We start from the raw sequence: 22,649 nt of genomic DNA, 5'->3' as shown, positions 1-22,649 counted from the left end.
ATCGTTTAGTTAAATTTGTACTAAAATTACATATTGTACAGTATAATTGGTGTTGTATAGAAAATAATTGGTGTTAAAATTACATATTGTATAGTGTAAATTTGTACAGTATAATTGGTGCTAAAATTACATATTGTATAGTATAATTGAATTTGTACAGTATAATTGGTGTTAAATTACATATTGTATAGTATAATTTGTGTTGTACAGAAAAATCGAAGCGAAAGTGAAAATTACATATTGTTTAGTCTAGATGGGCCAGTGCCAGGTGTTATCAACGTTTGTCTGCACATTTTCTTGTTATGTCCTGTCTGACCACATCGTGTACACCTGTGTATTTATCATGGCTCCTCTCCAATTGAAGGTATCCTGATGGTTTGATGTCGACCTACACTTACTACCTTTTACCGTGGTTGGTTCAAAATCTCCAACCCATTCTTGACTGTGTCCGATTGGGAAGATTGGTTCGGCGTAAGCAGCATGCACACACTCAACTGTAAACCATTTTGCACATAATGTTTGAACATTAATGTTTCTCAAGGTCGCTGCAGATATTGCATGGGAGCATGGGATCTCGGGGCAATTAAACTCCATACACGTACATGTCCGTGAACGAAGATCAACCAACCCCCCCAAATATCCATCGTCCACATTAATTGTATGCTATCCACTGGAGAAACACAATCGTGTAGTAAATTATAAATTACTACACGATCGTTTAGTAAATTATAAACGATCGTGTAGTAAATTATAAATGATCGTGTAGTAATTTAATGCTAAACGACACTTATTAGGAAAGCAATCTGAGAGAAGAAATCGTACATTGAATAAAGGACTGAAGAAACCGTTGAAGGAAGAAGAAATGTGGACTGAATCCGAGGATGAAAGCTACGAGAGAAAGCTACCAGGTAATCCGAAGATGTTGGGCTGAAACTCTGAGAGAAAGCTACGAGAGAACAATGAGAGAATTTCGTGGGGAGTTCGACGATAGAAAGTGAATAATGAGAGAGACGTTTCATTCTCTTCAGAATATTAGTTGAGAATAAATGTTTTGGTTGAATGTTGGTGGTGTATTGAATGCACATTGAATGAAGGGCTAAGGAAATAAGAAATGTGGCGGTCTGAAGGCGTTTTAAAAATTAGGAGTAATTTTGATATTTCGCATAGAGAAAGGTCAATGGTAGAAAAGTTTTTAGAAATGGATAATTGGTAGAAAATTTTTTGGATTTTGGGTCATTTTGTGAAATTTTCCATAATTTCTTTCCACTTCCTCTTTTTCTTCCTTCTCACTTCTGTCTCAATTGCTTCTCTTTAGTCCAAACCCTAATTAATGATGCTCCACAACACAAATCGGCAAAAAACCCACACAAATCCAACAATGAAATCCCTCCTTTGGGTTTCCAATTTCTAAACTTATCGATTCACACTTCAAGATCAATCCTCTGAACTTTTTCACTCCTCCATTTTCCAAAAAAATAATTGTTTCATGGCTCAAATGAACTACATTGTTTACACTGCTTACCCAATTCGCATACAGCTTTCACAAACCAAAGATCTAATCTCACATTTTCCATCTTCCCACTTTTCTCTACAGGGATTTCGGTTGTCGATATCAAAAGGAAGAAGTTTTCTGCCTTTTTTAATCGACAATCAATTTTGCTATTTCTTTAACTTCTTCCGCTTCTTCTAGGCTATAAAGGAGTATTTTACTGTGGTTTAGAAAGGTATTATGGTCGAAAAGATTCCTAGGTTGTGTGAACCAAATGAAAATGGTTGACTTTTCTTAACTCGAAAACTCTGCCACATATGTAAATATTCGTACGCTAATTTTTGTTGAGATGTGTGATTTGTATATGTGTTCATTTGACTTCTTTGGTTTGCAACTTTTCTCTTCTCGAGCTTGCAGCGGTTATTTCTCCATAGAAATTTGAGAGTTCATAAGAACCATTTTTGTGGAGAAATCTAATACTTTCTCATGGTTTTTGTTTCATAGACATTTGAGAGTTCGTGATGGTCGTTTCTCCAGAGACATCCAAGTAACAGGTAATTTGAAATATCATATACAATGTTTGTTGGAACTTAATTTTTCTATCTTCTTAAGATGATTTTAGAAAAAATTCAAAATATCTTGAGAACGATCTTTTAGTATTTCAATTCCCAATACAAAAGAAGTATCACCAAGATCCTTCATCTCAAAATTCCTTTTGAGAAATCTCTTAATGCCGTGCAATAAACCTACATCATTACTTGCTATGAGTATGTGATCGACATATAATACCAGAAAGATTGATTTACTCCGACTAAACTTGTGATATACACAATCTTCCACGATATTCACCTTAAAACTAAATGAGTTTATTACTTCATGGAATTTGTGATACCTCTGACGAGAGGCTTGCTTGAGACCATAGATGGGATTCCTTCAATTTTCACACCAAGTACTTTGAATTACTAGATACAAAATTTTCTGGTTGCACCATATAAATCGTCTTATTAATGTTCCGATTGAAAAACACAGTTTTTGCATCCATTTGGTGTAACTCTAAATCAAATTGGGCTACCAGTGCCATGATCACCGTAAAGAGTCTTTCGATGAAATCGGAGAGAAAGTGTCTTTGTAATCAATGTTTTCCTTTTGAGTAAAACTCTTTGCAACAAGACAAGCCTTATATCATTCGATATTACCATGCGAATTTTTTTTAGTTTTAGATATCCATTTACAACCTATGGGTTTTACTCCTAATGGCAATTCGAAAAATTCACAAACGTCATTGTCTTTCATGGATTTTATTTCCTCTTTTATAGCATTTATCCACTTTTGAGAGTCAGAACTTTGTAGAATTTGTTGGAAGTTGATTGGATCATCTTCCATTATACTCATATCATTCTGATGTTCTTGAAAAAATACAATATAATCATTTGGAATTGCACTTCTTCTTTCTCTAGTGGATCTCCTTAGTGGCACTTCTTGAAGTTGTTAAGTTTGAACTTCAGGTTCAACAATGGGGACTTCAATATGATCTTGTTCTATAATTGGTTTAATGGTGAAGTCGAGAATTGGAGTCTGAACATCATTTATAACCACATTAGGAAAAGAAATTAATTCCTCTTCAAAGACAATTTTTCTTATGTTATCTTTTCCCCAAACTCAACATCCTCAAAAAATCTAGCATTTCCCATCTCAAACAATGATCTAGAAGTGGGATTATAAAACTTGAAACTCCAAGAGCACTCAGAATACCCAACAAAATAGCAGCTAATAGTTCTAGAGTCCAATTTTCTTTTATTAGGCCTGTAAGACCTAGCCTTAGCTAGACAACCTTAGGCCTGTGAATATGCCTGTGAATATGCCTAATATTAGGCTTCTTTCCTGTCCATAGCTTATACGGGATTTTAGCTACCGCTTTACTAGGTACCCTATTAAGGAAATATGTTGCAGTCTTTAGTGCCTCACCCCAGAGGAATTCTGGTATAGAAGAATGGCTAATCATACTTCTTACCATATCCTTAAGTGTTCTAGTTCGCCTTTTCGCTACACCATTCATGTTGGGTTTGCCCGACATAGTGTATTACGGGATGATTCCACATTCCTCTAGGTATTTGGCAAAGGGCCCTGGACGTTGTTTACCTAATTCATTGTTTCTACCGTAGTATTCACTCTCACGATCAGATTTGATAGCCTTTCTTTTCTTTACAAGTTGAAGTTCAACTTCAGCTTTGAAAGACTTGAAAACGTCCAAAGATTGAGACTTCCCATGAAGTAAATATAGGTATCCGTATCTTGAATAGTCGTCTATGAACATAATAAAATATTGTTGTCCATTCCAAGAAGCCGTAGGGAATGGACCACAAATGCCTGTATGTATTAGTTCTAAGATATCTGAGCATTTGTTGGCACCTAATTTTCTTATGTTTATCTATTTTTCCTTAATATATTCCACACAAATGTCAAAGTTACTTAAATCAAGAGAATCAAGAATTTCATCTAACAAAAGTATCTAAATTCTCTGTTTAGAGATGTGACCTAAACACTTGTGTCATAATATAGCCGAATTCTCATTTAATTTACGTTTTGTACCACATGAATCAGACAATAGTTAAATGAAGCAAAAGAATCAAGCATATTTAGTTTATCAATTAAAGAACTGATACCAATAAGCTTAGAATCTTGAAAAAGACTAACTTTATTATTTCTAAAAGAACAAGAAAAACCAAATTTGTCCAAACTGGAAATAGAAACTAAATCCCGTCTAAATGACGGTACAACAAAAGTCTCATTCAAATCCAAATAACAACGAGTTTTTAAACATAATCGATCCATTTATAGGTTGAAAAAAGCATCCAGATCTTGGAATATTATGTTTGATACTGCGATCAAATCTTTTGGTTTTGACCAAAACGTTCATGAGCCTTGTGTGTACAAGAAAAACATCAACAATAAAGTAGCTTTCTTAGTACTTTATGTGGACGATATCCTACTCATTGGAACTGATGTAGGATATCTTACTGATGTTAAAAAGTGGCTAGCAGCCCAATTTCAAATGAAAGATTTGGGAAAGGCGTAGTATGTTCTTGGGATCCAAATCATTAGGGATCGTAAAAACAAAAAAGTTAGCTATGTCTCAAGCAACTTATATCGACAAGTGATGTAAAAATCTAAGAAGGGTTCATTTCCTTTTAAGCATGGAGTTCACTTGTCTAAGGAACAGTGTCCTAAGACACCTCAAGAAGTTGAGAACATAAGACGTATTCTCAATGCCTCAACTGTGGGCAGCTTAATGTATGTTATGCCCTACACTAGGTCTAACATTTATTATGCAGTGGGAATAGTCAGTAGTACCAGTCCAATCCAAGGTTAGACCATTGGACTGTAGTTACGAATATCCTCAAGAATCTTAGGAGAACGAGTGACTATATGCTTATGTATGGAGCTAAGGATTTGATATTTATGGGATACACGGACTCTGATTTCTAAACTGACAAGGATTCTAGGAAATCCACGTCAGGATGTGTTCACCTTGAATGGGGGAGCTGTAGTATGGCGTAGCATCAAGCAAAGATGCATTGCAGACTCAACCGTGGAGGTTGAGTATATAGCTGCTTGTGAAGCAGCAAAGGAGGAAATTTGGCTAAGGAAGTTCCTAAGTGATTTGGAAGTTGTTCCAAACATGAACTTGTCGATCACCTTATACTGTGACAACAGTGGGGCTATGGCCAACTCAAAAGAACCTTGTAACCACAAACAAGGAAAGCACATTGAGAGGAAGTATCCCCTAATAGGGGAGATTGTGCAATGAGGAGATGTGATTGTCACAAAGATCGCTTCGGAGCACAACATTGTTGATTCATTGTCGAATGCTCTCTCGGCTAAAGTGTTCGAAATTCATCTAAAGAATCTAGGTCTACGAGATATGTACATTGAGTAATCTGGAGCAAGTGAGAGATGTGTAATGGGTATGAGATGCCTTAGCTTATTGTACTTTACCTTGTATTTGTAACATCCCCATTGTTCCATGTAATGTACATCCCACTAACTAGAGTTTTAGTTCAAGTGAGAGTTTGTTGGGTTTTATGCCCTAAAACTCGTAGATAGTGAATATAATTAAATAACTGTCATTAATAAATAGTTATTAATTTTTCTATCAATAAATGTTATTGATGTTTTATTTAATTTTGTCTTATTAACCCTAAAATCCAATAAACTAACATCCTAGGCTATCTTATGAATCTTGAATTGTATGTAGAGACATATAGGGATCAATGTTTAAAATACAGTCTAAAGGGTCTATAGTATAGGGATAAGATTGGGTATCTTATCCTGGTAACACTATGGATACAGCCCACTTTGTATTTCATACAAACGCAGTGATCCAACGTGTTCGTGTAGGAGACACGCGAGTGGGGATATCCTGTGCAATGAGTGAAACTTGTAGAAATACAAGTTATTGTCTCTCAAAAGTTAGAACAATTAGGATTCTTAATGATAAAAACACATTTGTCTTAAAAGAAAATATATGGAATTCTTTAAACACCACTAGCCTTTATAAAAGCATACTTTTTGGTAAAACTGCTTCACTAGCACATCTTATCGCAGGAAAATTCGCTAAGTGTCGCAGGCTAAGCTAACGCAAAGGCATGCATCTGAAGCTGCCCAACGTAGAGAAGATACATTGGTTCATGTTGTTCCTATCAAATCACCACTTATAAGTATGGGTATCTGAACGTCGGCATCTGAAAAGCAGCTGAACTGGCAGGCGGCTGACCAGGGCATAGGAATTAATGTTGTCCTATCACAAGTTGCTGAGAAAAATGCCTATAAATAAGAAGATTTGCAACCAAAGAAAGGATCATTCTCATAGAGACCATAGAACTTAGATTATAGTTACTTTATTGCTACAAGAAAAACATAAGAGGGAAAGAACCATTGTCATCGTTGATCAAAGAGAATAGTTTAAGACTAAGCTCGAAAGAGAATTCTTCTTTATTTCTTCACCAAGTTGGTTGTACACGCATTTGGATCAAGCCAAAGAAGACAAGAGATTGAACTCTGTAGTTTGACTCTTTCCTTTTCTCACTTCATTTCCATTTTCCATTTCGTGTGATTAAGTATTATAGTTGTAAAGACAATTTTGTTATTTATTCAATCCTACATTTGATCCATCACTTTGCCTCTGCTTACATTCTATTGTGTGATTGACGCGTTTATGAATTGTTACATGCTTAATTTCCTAGATTTAATCATTTTGATCATCTGATTGAAGTTATAACTCAATTAAAACTATTCGAGAGAATAGGATAACTAGAAACGCATTGAGTCAGAACGCACAATAGATATAGAGATAAAAATACTTGTGCTTCACTGCTTTCTATAACCAACGCATGCACCCTAGAAATAGGAGCATATGTGGCATTCGCATTGAGAAATGTCGAATAATAAGATCAGAGAAACAAAAACCTAACACATCTACATACATTTTGTTTGTAAACAAGCATCCCTGTCATCTTCATTTTTAACCATACTCCTGCACACGTGTTCTTCTTATTTGGAATCAACGCATACCCCTAGCACTTAGCACCACTCATTCATAAAGCCCTTTGTTTCACTTGAACTCTTGTATCCTCTTGCATGCATGCAGTGAGATTAGTGTAAAAAACTTCTCACACGTTTATCTATAATCTTTCTGTAACTGTCGCGACGTGCCTACGTTAGTCTAGCATAAATCCCTATGTTCAACCCTGGACTTACCAGGAACCTGAATTAGATTTATACTTGGATCTGATTCAGGAAAAGCTTGTACGCATTATAGAAAGTGTAACGCAACATATCAATGCAGCATCCAATCTTCTCACCTAGAGAAGTGATTCATCATTCATCTTCATTCACCCTAATCTTGCTTTACATCTTTATTTATAATACGATTCTAAGCACACATCAATGAGTTTACACAAGACCGGACCGCGAAATGATAACCACTAGATGTAACTCCATTGGTTAGTTAGGTTTTATTTCAATAGGATGACCTAGGCAACTTAGTCTTACTCCTAAGTATATTATGAACTCTTGTTCACGAGAGATTATCCTTTGATTTGTATGGGTGAGAGTGACCAGTTCGTTGACTCAATATGCCTACTATTTTAGGGATAAGATTGAGTGGGTAGTTGGGAACATAATCATACAAGATGGATTTCACTCCTTTCCGACTTCAGGGTAAGTAGATGAGTGTTCCCTTAAGCGGTGTCTCCGGAACTTGAACAAAGAGTCCTACCCTTTCACTAGTCCGAGAGGGTTTCTGTTTAATGGTTGGACCATAAACAGGTTGTTCATTAGAGGAACACTGATACTTAAGGATGTAAAGGTAACCCAGGGCTAAAACAATAATTTGATCTAGCTAGTATTACAAACACTCGTGAAAGACTAACTTGTTGTTATTGGTCTATATCCGTGGACACATAAACATATCTGTAGTGAAAGAGTACAGTTGTGGGTCTTTGTGGAGTGTACCCACAATTAACGAATATTGATTGATTTGATTAATGAGTTTAGCCAATTAATCTCATATCGTTGGAGCTTCTGATCTACAAGTCCATTACATCCCCTTCCTAGCTTGTAAAGGGTATAGAGGTAGTTTGCATTAAATTGAATTTGAAATGTTCAAATTCAAAATTGGGAATTTTTAATATATGTTGATACTTTTTAATATAAAGTTTAATTTTAGACTTTATTATTAATTTTGGATATGATTCAATATTAATAAATGAGAGAATGAAATATTTGAACTATTTGGAGTTCAAATATTAATTTAATATGAATAAGATTCATACTGAAAACTATAGGTTAAAAATAATGTGCATTGGATGCGCATTAAAACTATAGGTTAAATGAGAGAAATATTTTTTAATATGATTCAAATGGGAATTAAATTAAATATGTAATATTTTATTGGATGATTAATTAACTGAATAATTAATTAATTATTTAATTTAATTTTTAATTTAATTAAATTGATTAAATTAAACTATAAGTTAAATTTAATGTACATTAGATGTACATTAAAACTATAGGTTATGTGAGAGGAAATCATTTAAATATGATTTAAATTATCATTTAATTAAATATGATTTAATTAATATATTTTAATTTTATTCTATTTTATTTAAATTAAACCAATTAACTCCCTATTGGAGGTACAATTAGGGTTGAAAAAATTTCCTGCAAGGGGCGGAATCCCCGATTTAACCGAGGATGGAGGTCGAACCGAGACCTTTTTAGAGTCCCCCTCCGAGGATGGTGTCCTCCCCGTCCCCATCCCCGGTTAGATTTTTAAATGTATTTTTTTAAATTATATATTAGGTAATTAACTTTTTACATTTAGTTGGTTTAAATTTAGCCCAATCTAAGTCCAATTAAAATGTCTAAGTCCAAATCAAAGGAATTTTAGGTCTAAAAAAAGAGGTCCTCATGGGGAAACAAAAGGAAAAACAGGAAATAGGTCCCTGACGTGGAATCCCTGCTCCCACATGGGGAAACATGGTTTAAATTTAACCTGTTTCCCCGACGGGGAATCCCTGCTCCCGCTCCCGCTCCCGCCATTTGATAAATTCCCTCATCGGAGATGAGGACATGCCTCGTTGTCAACCCTAGGTAGAGTGGCGCTGCAGCGTTACTTTATGGCATTTGACACCATCATACGATTATAAATACGGAATTTCGTAATTAGATCAAATCTTTTGATCCAAGTAGTTGTTTTGAATAAATGATCACTCATTTTCTTTTTGTTTTTCTCCTCTATCCATTTAGAATATTAGTTGTTAGCTTTTAATTTTATTTCGGATTATAATTTATATGAACAAGTTTTGCTTTCTATGTTGCCTCATCAAGGTGAAATCCATTATATTACAATGTTTTTTTTTCTTTTACAACTTTATCTTTTGAAGTCAGTTAGGGTTAGGATAAATTTCAATGCTTTCTTTGTTTCTTTCTAATTTATTTATGTTCAGAAAAAATTGTGGCCTGGTTTGATTGTTTTTTATTATTATTAATTTTTTTCCTTTACGGAATCTAAAGCTTGCAGTTATAAAATTAAGAAAAGCAAATGAGGTTTCAATGTGGGCATCCACTTGCAAAAGGGAAATGGATTGTAATATTTGATTATTTTCTAATGTTATAGTTTATTGAACTCAAGGAAACACTAAATTAACAATGTTTAATTATTGATCTATAAAAAAAAATATAATTTCAAATTTTGAACCCGACGTGAATCGAACACGCAACCTTCTGATCTGGAGTCAGACGCGCTACCATTGCGCCACGGATCCATGACTTGCCCTATTATTCACTATACAATAATAATATAAAGCAATAGGGGAAAAAATATTTTTCAAAAAACTCATTTTTACTTAAATATTTTTTATAAAAATTATTTAAAATACTCTTCAAAAACTATTTTGAGTGGTTATCAAATACTAAAATTTTCTCTAAAATGATATATTTTTTAAATTATATTTAAAAATGTATTTCAAACAAACTATTAATTATTGTACATTTATATTTTATGTCAAATAAATTCTTTTAAAAATATTCATAAATAGTTCATTTCTTATATAAAATCATCTAGATAGTTAATTTCTATATGAAATTCTCATTCCAAGAAAAATTGTTACACCATATCAAAATTTTTAAGTCATTATAAACAATTACAACTTTAAATTTAAGGGGAAAAAATCATTTTTACCCTTTGTCATATTACATCAATTTTAATCTTAAACTTTCATTTCAATCGATTTTAACCTTCAACTTGATAAATTGTATTAATTTTAACTCTAAACTTTTAAATCTGTTGAATTGAGATTTAAACAAATTTAACATTTTTTGTTTGATAAAACAAATTAGAATTAAATCTATTAAAATCGCGTTTAAAACGGGCTTTTATTTTAAGGTAGTTTTTAAAAGCAATCCCTACCAACCTTTTACTAAATTTTTAATTTTCAATATTAAGATATATTCTATATGTTTAGTATCTTTCTTTTATAACCAAAATATATCTCCTAATTTCTCGTAAGTTGATTGCAACCAATTTTTCCAAATCATTTCATAATGATTTCTAAAAAAATTAATAAAACTATTTTCCTTAATACTTAACTATTAATCTAAATCAAAACTATAAAATTTTAAACAATTATCTAAAAATATAAATTATAAAAGAATACAAATGTTAATGTAGGATTATTTTAGTTTTTTATATAAAACAAAATAATTTAATGTTTATTTACCAAATACCATAATCAACTTTTTGAGATCTAAAGTCGAATTTTATCAAAAAGGCCCATTTGATGATGTTTCTGTTTCTTGTTTCTTATTTTTTTTCACATTTTTTGTTTCATATTTTTCTAAAAATAAAAAACAAAAATATATTTGATAGCTATTTTCGTTTTTTGTTTCTTGTTTATTGTATTTTATTCCTTACTTTTCTCCTTATTCTAATAATTTATTGATGTGTTTGTGTGTGTGTGTATATATATAATATACATTAAAATATAAAAACTTTAGATTATCAAATATAAATAAGCCCTAATGTAAAATTAACAACAATAATACAATTATTGTTTGTATCTTTCAAATATTGCTCAATTCTGAGCGCAATGTTATTTTTCACTCGAATCATTTATCTTAAATGAATTTGACTTAAATCCAACTCAATTACATTATTATGTTAATGTTATGGCTGTAAAATATTAAACGGAAGCTAGATGAACGTGTTAGTGAACAAAATTTATATATTGTAAAATTCTAATTGATTTCAATGCACCAAAAATAGAAATAACACATAAACATGCATATTACAACTTTTAAAATTATTTAAATATATAATCACTTGTAAGTTTTTTTTTTTTGGTTGTTTTTAAATATAGAAAAATAAACCAAAATATTTACAAGATATAGCAAAATTTTAGAACTATCAATGATAGACGCTGATAGATACTGATAAACTTCAATATTGATATCACTGAGTCTATCAGTGTCTATCCGCGTCTATCATTGATAGTTCTAAAATTTTACTATATTTTGTAAATATTTTCAACAATCTTATCATTTAGAATAATTTTCCTTTTTTCCTCTATTCCTTATTTTAGGAATAAAAGATGATCATTTCCTCTATTCCTTTTTTTAGGAATAAAAGATGATCATTTGATTAATTAGAACTAGAGTCTAATGGGCTACAATCAAGAACATTATAAAAAAATAATAATAATAATAAATAAAGTATATTTAGAGATTCATACCCGTTACAAAACTTATCTCTACAAAAACTTATTTTCATAAATGTCCAAATTATTGTGTATTTACATGTATAGAATTTAAATGAAAAATAGGGCCAAAGTGAACCCTTTAGAGAGTAGCCCAGAGTCTATTGAAGGTTATTTATTATGATTAACTTTTTCCATATTAAATTTACGAAGTTTCTTAATATTGAAAAGAGAATATGACCTATTATATTCAATTAGGGGGATTTAATTTGTCGAAGTATATTGTAAAACATAGTATTATGATGGTTTTTATCACTACAATAGTTCCAATCGATAGTATAAAATAAGACATATTACTTATACCATTTTCCTAAAACATTACAATATGTGGATATAAAACAATATATATCAGTTATACCATGGTACGTAAATTATATATCACACAGTTTCTTATAACACACCGTACATATCAATTATACCACAATACATAAATTAATATATAAATTAAAAGTATATATCAGTTATATCAGAATGCATAAGTCACATTTTAACTTAATAGGAATTATAAAGTATATAGGTTATAGTAAATGTTATAAAACTGAATGCCTAAATTAAAAAAGAAAAAACGTTTTTAAAACTTCGTTTCATAATGATATGACAGTGCAGTATATATTATTTAACCTTTTTCCTTAATCAGTTATATCATAGTGCATACACCATAGATTGACTCAATATGAATTATAAAATATAAATATCAAAGTATATCATAAAATCGATAAGCTAAATCACAAACCATCTTCAAACCCTCGTTTATATCACAATATATATAATAGAAACCTATTATAGGAGGATGGAGAAGATGGATGCAATATTTTGATCAATGTCAATTGAAATATTATACTTAAGAGACCTTTCTTTTTTTCCTTTTTTTTTTTTTTTTTTGAAAATACATGTAACAGGTTAGGGACTAAAAGGTACTTGGGCCTAACATTAAATTATTAAATTATATTTCCTCAGATTTCAAAGTGTCTTGTTAAATTATACATTATTCTAAGATGGAAAGTAAGAAATGATTCCATGAGGTCGGTTTTCTATTCATGCATTGCTTCATCCTTTGTTTGATTTTTCAGTCGGCAAACCCAATTCAACCTTAACTTCATTAAATCAAACTCTATTTGGAATCAGACTGACTTTTCGATTGCTTTAAAAGTTATTAAAACATTTGAAAAATTATTCCAAACGAACCAACCCAAACAATCTTGTCGTGTTTATCCCAATACCAAAGTATTGTTACTTTACATTTTAAATCAACCTTAGCCACTAAGAAAAAAGAAATCAAGAAAAGGATACTATCATAGTCGCATCAAATATTGAATACTTCACTAACAAAAGAAGTTAAACAACTAATCACATTCACACAGGTTCTGCTTCTAGTGTGGGAGTGTTGGGAGTTTTTGAGTGTGCATAACTGTGGATGTGAAGCAAGCCCAAGGTCATATATAAACACAAATGTAGTCTGCCACTTTTCTGGTGGCTGCAAAATAAGAGCATATCTAAAAAACAACAGTCAATTTACACATCATAATAAATCCATCCAACATCAACAATCTTTCTTCCATTTTCTTTTTTCTTTTTTTCCCTTTTTCTTTCTTTCTTTATAATTCTGCATACAGATGAAGGACATGCTGCTGACACCTTAGAACAGAACAAGGATGAAGTTCTACGAGCAACACGACGTGCTCGCAACCCTTTCAGCAGGTCTGTCGAGAACCATTCCTGGTGCATTCTGTACTGGTTGCACTCGTGGTAATCTCTTTGCTGCATAGAAAAACAAGGATTCAAAATCAACTAGATTTCATCATTTTTTTACCCTTTTTGTGTGGTGGGCGTGTGGTTGGAAGTGGGAACTTCGATAACTTTCTGTAAACCTCAAGATTAAGACTTGCATACAAATTTACTTGTCCCAAACTGTAGGTTTGCTATCACGACTTAATGTACCCATACTCATGAAACTCACATCTTATATTGCATTTCAAATCATAATCCCGTTGACCAAACAAATATGAATGACACAGAACCAAGGGTTTTATAACTCATCTTTTGCACTGTCCGCTCAAAAACAAATTTAAAACACTCAGTAAACTCCGTTCTCCTTTTCTAGCACCTTATACTCCAATTTCTTAAAACTACAGTCCAGTGATATCCTAAGCATAAAAGAGGAATTTGACAACGAGTTCCCCAGGGGATTCCACTGGCTGGCTTAGAATGACCAATATTATATGGTGATTATATGGTCCTGCATCGTTTGTGGGGTTTTGTCCAAGCTTTGGGATGAAAGGAATGTCAGAATCTTCAAGAATTGTGAAAGATCCCCCAAAGAAGTTTTAGTTAGCTATTTACAATGATATCTTTCGATGTAAAAATTTACAGCCGCTGAAAGATTACAATTTAATTTCCTTTGAATAGGGCCCTTTTGTACCCCATAATTCTAAATTGTACACCCTTTGAATAGGGCCCTTTTGTACCCCATTGGATATATTTCAAACATCGATGAAATTGTTTCTTTAAAAATAAATAAGTAAAATAAAACTCATAAGTCCTAGTTACTTACCTATTTCATAGAAGATATCATTGACATTAGCAGCACTTTTTGCAGAGGTTTCCATGAAGAAAAGCCCATTCTCCTGCGCATATGTTTGGGCGTCCTGTAGGAGCAACAGTTGAACCAGTAGTCATGGCTTAGCACAAAATACGTGATAGATATTTCAACTGAAAATCACAAAATTCCAACAGGAAAAGATCTTCACTAGCAGAAATATGTTTTTTATTTGTATGAAATGCATCCCAGTTCAACAAAGTAACAGAAAAGGAAGAAGACCGGGGTTGGGGTACTTGCCTCTGCAGCAACCTTCCTAGAATCCAACAAATCTGATTTATTCCCAGCTAAAGCCATGACCATATTCGGATTGCCTGATGCAAGGAGATGATCCAATTGGTAAAACAAATTCAGATAGGCAAGTGCCACACAAATTTCACTTATTAAAAGTTCACATAATGTTGAATCCAACAGTAAGACTACCTTGTGCCTGAAGTTCTTGAACCCATTTTTTTGCCCGATCAAATGAAGCCTGCAATCAAATAGAGGATACCCAAAAAAGTTGAGTATGAAAAGGAATAACGTTCCAATTCAATTACAGTAGTATATAAAAGAATAGTCAATCCCCAGTGAAGACTGATATGTTTACACTTTAGAGCATGTCATTTTTCAGAAGGGTACTCATAGAAGTCATTACTCATAGCTCTCCACCCTAATACAAAGACGGGTGTATGCACCACTATGAGATTATTTATTAAACCCTAAACCTCTTAATAACTTTACAAATCGGCACTTGCTTAAAAGTTCCAAACATCAATTCTGTTGCAGTTTGAGTTTCCTTATCTAAAGTCGAATACCCGTTGGCAAATTTTTAGGTTCTTTTAGCTCCCATAAAAAATTCTTAAAAAAAAAAGAAAAAAAGAAATTCTAAGTTCTTTTAGCGATAATTTTTTTTTTAAGAGAAGGTTGGGACTTAATTCGTTGGCCAATTTTTAGGTTCTTTTAGCTCCCATAAAAAGTTCTTTCAAAAAAAAAAGAAAGAAAAAAGAAAAAAGAAATCCTAAGTTTTTTAGCAATAACTTTTTTAAAGAAATGGCTGGGACTTAATTCATAGACATATAATACTTCTTTTATCCCCAGACATATTTCATTAAAATGGCTGATTGCACGTGCCTTGAATTTTGAAGATGTAACGCCCAAGCACAATAACAATTCATTTGTTCCTAGACTATATGTAACCCAATAAGAGTTTTCAAACGCCACTTACTTGGTTAGTAATATCATAGACAATAATAGCTGCAGCTGCACCCCTGTAATACATTGGAGCCAAGCTGTGGTATCTCTCCTGCCCAGCTGTATCCCAGATTTCAAATTTCACAGTGGCATCATTTACAGCCAATGTTTGAGAGAAAAACGCAGCACCAATAGTTGATTCCTGCATAATTGAAAAATTAAAAAAAAAATACATATGGTCAAGATGGAAAGCCCTTTCAGAAACTTCAATAGCCAAAACCAAATGACATATAACAAACCTGAAACTCTACAAATTGCCCTTTAACAAAACGCAACACTAGACTCGACTTCCCAGCACCAACATCACCAAGAAGCACCTGAGCACAAAACAAAGGTACAATAAATAAACTGGATTTAATATGTGTTATTGCAAAGTAGTTGTAGCTTAACATAGTCCATCCAGCCATTTCCTTTTTCAACTATAAAATTCCGATTATGATTGCCAGTGAAATGGGACAACTGGATGATAAAAATAATGCCAAGCATAATATGAAGTTAATAAACTACGACCAAGTTGTTCAGGAAAAAGAAAAGGCTACTAGTCAGCAGAGTACAATGGCTCCATAGCACCATAAATATGCAGGAACAGCAATAAAACTCATATAAGATGACTAACATAATCAAGTTACCATAAGCTTGCTAGTTTTAGTATAAAAAATTTTATGAATTACTTGCACAAGGAAGGGAAGAAAACGTAAAAACAAAACCTCGAAAATCAAAAAGGGATACTACAAAACTTTCTGCAATATAAAATGCAGAGAATTAGCTGAGATCACAACCGAATTATAAATTGGGAATAATCCCAACAATCATCATATAGAGAATGCAAACAGGGATTTCTCAAATACAACCAACAAGAAATACTGCAGATAGAAAAACGGGCTCGCACGCAACAGAATTTTGATAGAATCAAACCCGCGAGAGTTTCAGTTCTTCGCGAAAAAAATTAAACCCCAGATCAGAATTCACCCACAAATCGAAACTAGCAATGATTAAGCCAAGCAAGACCCAAATCGAATTGACGATGAAAAGTAGAACGATAATCAAAACCCAATTATGGAAAAAGAAAATCGAATATACCCACATCGCGATTTGACAACAAAATCTGGAGAGAAAAAGGAAATCAAACTTTAAGAACGAAAAAGGGAAGAAAAGTCTCACTAATTTGGCATTAATGTTCTTGTTTCCGCTGGTGGCCATGGCCGTAACCCGCAATCAAGACAAAGATCGAAGAGAATTGTGGAAGAACAGGCGTTGACGGGAGAAAAAGGGTTAAGAAAGACGAAAGCAAAGCAAAAACAATAAGGACAGATGCCTCTCTTGGAAGCAAAACACCCCTCTTTATTTCTCTCCTCAAGGTGAACAAGAACAACTCGAATACACACGACAGCGATTGGAAATTTACTTTTAAATGTATTTTTTTTCCCTTCCTTGCATTTCCTCTTTCCTCTCTCTTTCTTGTCACGTTTTTCTTCTTCCATTACAATAAAGTTGTTTTATGATTAAAATATCATTTTAGTTTGGGGTTAGATAGTGAAATAGAAAAAAAAATATATCAACGTTGTTTAAGACGCTGAATTGAGATAGAATGTCTGAAGTTCATACGTCTGTTATTTGATCTAAATTATATGTATGCATTTTGTGATGTAGAGTTGAGGTCATCTATTTGGGTATTTGAGACAATTTTTCAAACTCTAAATAATCTGTTTTTATAATATCTATTTTTGTTTTGAAACTTTTATGTTCAATAATTCTACTCATCTTTGTGTTGAATAAAATATGGATGGCAAATTTTGTTCTTCCAATTTTTAAAGTTTTTTTTCTTTTTTTTTTCTTTCTTTTTTAGGTCAAGAACAACAATTAACTTACTATATTTCTTGCGGGAATATAGTTAAACAAAATGGAAGACTAAAGAGAAATCAAAATGTTTTATTCCTAATATTTTTCGATGAATTCATCTTCTTCTTCTGGTTTTTCTTCTCCTTCATATTGTTACTTTGTATGTTTACTCTATCATGAATTCTTTTTAATTGAATCTTCTTCATCATCTTAGTAGCCAATGAAATGTCATCACGTTTTTTCAACAACTTCACTATCACAAAACAAATCTTTATTTTCCACTATATTCTTGCAAGAAAATGTTCCAAGAAAAAAAAACTTCATTTCATGGTTTTTTTTTTTTTTTTTTTGTTATGTGTTACATACATGTTTTTCCAAATATTATTAACACGCTCATCTGATATGTGAATTCAATTAAATAAAAATGCATTTTACAATTTTCTAAGTATAAATATTGCACTTAATGTAGAGAAAATACTATTATTTATATAATCAACAATCTTACAACATACTTTAACAGTCATTGGTCTTATAATAGTCGAAAATGGTGGTCAAAGTTGATTATCAAATATTATTTTCGCTAGAGTTTGTAGTTGGAGGTTGTTGTCGGAGCTTGAAGTTGGCTGCATGAAGGTAGTATTATAGTTGGTAGTTGGAGTTTGTCGCCAGAGATGGTTTTCGGAGCCCTAAGTTGGTCATCGGAGTTGGTTGCGCGAAGGTGGTCGTTGAAGTTGATCATGGATGATGATTTTTGTCGGAGTTTGTAGTCGAATGTGGTTGTCGGAGCTCAAAGTTAGTCGCATGAAGGTGATACTGAAATTAGTTGTCAAAGTTTTATCGTCGAAGGTAGTTGTCAAAGTCTGGAGCTGATCGTTAAAGTTACTCACTCAAGGTGGTCAATAAAGATCATTTTCTTTTTCTTTTGTTTTTTTTCCCCTGTTTAAAGCCCCTTGTCTTCCTCTGAAGAGGGCTCTTTGTTTGCAAACTATGACATTCCTTTTTGGTTCTCCTCAGTGTTAGGAGAAGAGGTGGTATAGCTGCTGGTTTGGATGGGTGTTTATGCTATTTCTTTTTTAAAAGAAAAAAGTTTGGAGACTAAGTGATAACCAATGAAAAGTAATTGAAGGTTGGTTGATGAAATTGAAAATAAATAATGATAAGAAAACATGGGATTCAGTTTAAGTTTCAACCCTTAGGTTAGGTAATTCATAGACCACATTGCAACCATATTACCTTTTATATTACTAGTTAGAATTGCGTGTGTTGCACGTATGTGTTTCCTAACGTGGAAATTGAAATATATATCTATAAGTTTAAATAAGATCTTTATACTTGAAAATCATTTTTTTTCTTTATATATTTCTTTTAAAAAAATTCATATTACTTAAAACAAATTTGAATTAGTCTATCTTTTAAAAACCTTTTTTTTTTGGGAATTTTCATATTGAATTTTTTTTCTCTTAGAAGGCATCTAGAGTAATGAGCTGGTTACTATAGTCATAGGTTATAATAGTTTGTATTTGGAGTGTAGATTATTTTAGTTTAGATTAGATTTTTTTTTAAATAATGTTTTTTTAATAAATAAAGACAAAAATAGGGTTGGGGGAAAGTATTCCCAAAAATAGGTGTTTAAATCGTGTACCAGGTACACGATTACACCTAAATCGTGTACCGGGTACACGATTTCCTGGCCACCTGGCATGCCCAGTCTGGCATGGCAGTCATGCAAGTTTGACTGAGGAAATCGTGTACAGGTACATGATTACCCTAAGTCGTGTACGGGTACACGATTACCCTAAGTCGTGTACTGGGTACACGATTCCCTTGCATTAAAAACTCTGTCGAACCCTTCTTCTTCCTCACCGAAATGACGCTTCTAATTCTCTACCGTCGCTTTCCCTCATTGAAACCATCGATCCCTTACCAAAACCATCGTTGATTTTTCTCACCGAAGCCTCTATTTCACCGAAATCTTTCAAAACTTTGATTTTACTCGACTTTCAGTCCTCCATTTGATCTTCACCGAATCTAGCGGTCGTGTTGCTCGATTTTCCTATATTTTTTGCTGCCGAATTTTGCTTGGTATATTTCTTTCTCTAGTTGGGCTGATCTGTATTTATATGTATGTTTTTGCATGTTTTGGGCTGAATTTTGCTTGGTATATTCCTACATTTTTGTATAGTTTATGTATAGTTAGTTTATGTATAGTTATAGTTTATGTATGTATAAATAGTTATAGTTTATGTATGTATAAATAGTTATAGTTTAAGTATGTATAAATAGTTATAGTTTATGTATGTATAAATAGTTATAGTTTATGTATAGTTATAGTTTATGTATGTATAGTTTATTTATGTATGTATGTATGTATTTATAGTTTATGTATAGTTATGTATGTATAGTTTATGTATGTATGTATTTATGTATATATAGTTATAGTTTATATATGTATGTATGTATAATTTATTTATGTATGTATAAACTATAGTTTATGTATAGTTTATATATGTATAATTTATGTATAGTTTATGTATAGTATATTATATAGTTTATATATGATTGATTTAAATTTAGAAAACTTAGAAATTAGAGTTTGTTGGGTTAACACATTAACATATTTTTTTGTCAACTATAACAGTTAAAAAAAACATAATAAATATGTCGATGCGTCCTGAAGATTTAGTAATTCTTGAACCTGGAAATGATAGAGATAGTGACATCGACGTTGAAGTGGATGAATTATTTGGAAACGACGGTAGTGGTGAACAAGATCTTAAGTTGGTACCGTCGGATTTTCATGTAATTGTATATTTCATGTATTTGTATTCTTTGTGTAAATAATAATTTTTCATGTAATTGTATATTTCATGTATTTGTATTCTTTATATATTTATAATGAATTTATGTAATGAATTTATTTAATAAACTTATTTTATGTAATTGTATTTTCTTATGTACTTTTTATGTATCTTTTATGTTATCGATTCTATTATGTAATATAATTTGAACTTTTTAGGTAATGGAGTCTGGTCCTTCTAATCCTGTCCAATTGTACCAACAAAACACGCATCGTTCACAGACAGTATGGGATAGTTCGTCCACTATAGTGTTGAATTGTCGAAGGAGGGAGACGACTGCACAAAGTACTATCTCATTTGATCATCGCATCATTCCATACGTTCAGGAGGCGGGTTTTCTTGGGGTTGCACAGATTGGGGTTGATGAACGTAGAAAGTATTATTCAACAAACAAGACGACTCAATGTTGCTGACACCGATCGAAAATGTATTCGTCGTAGACGACAGTGACAATGGGGTGAACCTAATTTAGAGGGACATGAAGACAACCTCCATGAGGAGTAAGGGCCAGGGGGTCGTTTTTAAATCCCACATTGTATCATTTTCAAATTGCAAATATCAAAAGAACTAATTGTAAACATTATTTAATATCATGGTATTTTTTTTTTTAATATGAGTGCAAGATGTTTTCATTGTAGATTAAATATATAATTAAGTTTAACCATTAAAAAAAAATTATACAAATTTGGCATCAACAGAGTCAAAAGTACAAATTTTATGTCCGTTGAGTTATACTAATTTTAGCATTGTTTGTCCAACACATAAATTAGAACATTTGAATTACAAATTTTTCATTCATGAATTTTAGTTTTGTAAGCCAAATATAATTTTGTGTTTTACTTAAACTAGTAATTTGAAATAATAGAAATATAAAAGTATTCAAAACTCATCTCAAAGATTTGTACATTCAAATATTTACAAATTTCAAGCTTGTAAATTATGTAAACCTTCTAAAACTCATTCTTCTAAATAATACAAACATAAATCATAAGAATCTAAGGGTTTCCCAATTCCAAAGTGATTTTTAGACTTTAAACAAAAAAAAATTATAACGAACTCGTGTACCAGATACACGAGTTCGCTTGACCGGTCAACTAGTCAACACGTCAGCTGACTGGATTAAATGGACTCGTGTACCCGGTACACGAGTATGACACATGAAAACCGTGTACCGGGTACAAGATTTCACTACCCTAAATCTGTCAATACTTTCCCAAAATACCTATTTTTTAAAATACTTCCCCCAAAAAACATGATTTTAGAAAGAAAAAAAATCTTTAGATTATAATAGTCTCAATAGTAAGACTTAACTAGCATGCTAATTTAAGTGATCAGTTTAAATTAACGAGATGTATCATAAAATCAACAACAGAATTCCATACTATCTATACTATATTAATTTTTCTTTTTTGTTACTATATATATATATAAAAGGGGTTATAAATAGAAAATTCATTTTAACATAAATGTGTATATATCCTTAATATTGTTAGCTATAATAGTTGGTGCCTTTTCCTTTTTTTTCTTTTTTTTTTTTTTTTACAATGGTACACATATTTCGTTAAAAATAATTGGCGGGACGCCTAAGTTGTTGCATCCTTTATTCTTATTTTATTTTGTTGACTCTTTTCTTTTCTAATGGTAGACCTTTTTAGCAAACGACAAACATAATAACTCAGGCAAATATAAAAAATTATTAACAAGATTTAGGTCTCATTTGGTTCATGATCTGAAAATTTATTTTTGAAAATAAAGAATTAGTGGAAAATAAAAACGAATTCTGCGTTTTTACATTATCAAAAAATATATTTGGTTCCAACTTAAAATTTTGAAATTTGAATTCAAAATTCAAAATTTCTATTTGATAAAATTTATTATTCTAAATAATTAAAATAATTATTTTATTATTTTATTATTATAATAAATTTTTACTGTTAATAAGGGAAAGAAAAATGGGGAAGAGAGATTACATGATGGAAAAAAAAATTATGATTTGTGAAAATGCAAGTGATAAAATGTGTAAGAGAATAAAAAATTATTTATGATAAAATAATATAAATAATTTTCATCCAAATAAAGTTAAAAAAAAAAGTTTTTATCTAAAAGAAAGATCATACAAATTTGTAGGATTAATGTTGATAAGATGTTGCACCTTTTAAATTAGTGATATATTCATATTTCATCATATATTTAACGACAAAAAAAAACTCTTCACTAAGAATTGATGAGAGATACAATTCGTAGATAGAAGCAGGCTTCTCAACTCTAAAGAAAAAATTTATAATATTCAATTTGGAGTTTGTGTAATGTGACATAAA

The 22,649-nt window shown here is 31.7% G+C and overlaps 1 protein-coding gene and 1 non-coding gene across 2 annotated transcripts; both read right to left on the bottom strand.

Moving 5' to 3' along the window:
* Nucleotides 1-9,744: 9,744 nt before the first annotated feature.
* Nucleotides 9,745-9,816, bottom strand: TRNAW-CCA (transfer RNA tryptophan (anticodon CCA)). Its single transcript has one exon. It is a non-coding gene; the product is annotated as a tRNA-Trp (tRNA).
* Nucleotides 9,817-13,100: 3,284 nt separating this feature from the next.
* ARA7 (Ras-related small GTP-binding family protein) lies at nucleotides 13,101-17,134 on the bottom strand. Its single transcript, XM_039039428.2, has 7 exons — nucleotides 16,796-17,134; nucleotides 15,874-15,951; nucleotides 15,609-15,776; nucleotides 14,825-14,873; nucleotides 14,642-14,715; nucleotides 14,357-14,450; nucleotides 13,101-13,563 (listed from the first exon to the last, which is right to left on the bottom strand). The coding sequence occupies exons 1-7, from the start codon at nucleotides 16,832-16,834 to the stop codon at nucleotides 13,466-13,468; spliced, it is 600 nt and encodes a 199-aa protein (XP_038895356.1). The 5' UTR covers nucleotides 16,835-17,134; the 3' UTR covers nucleotides 13,101-13,465.
* Nucleotides 17,135-22,649: the final 5,515 nt, after the last annotated feature.

The sequence above is a fragment of the Benincasa hispida genome, chromosome 8, assembly GCF_027475165.1.
Source record: "Benincasa hispida cultivar pf3 chromosome 8, pf3_genome.v1.1, whole genome shotgun sequence".
Taxonomy (NCBI): domain Eukaryota; kingdom Viridiplantae; phylum Streptophyta; class Magnoliopsida; order Cucurbitales; family Cucurbitaceae; genus Benincasa; species Benincasa hispida.
The sequence above is the reverse complement of the archived record's forward strand: the minus strand, read 5'-3'. Positions and strand labels throughout refer to the sequence as shown.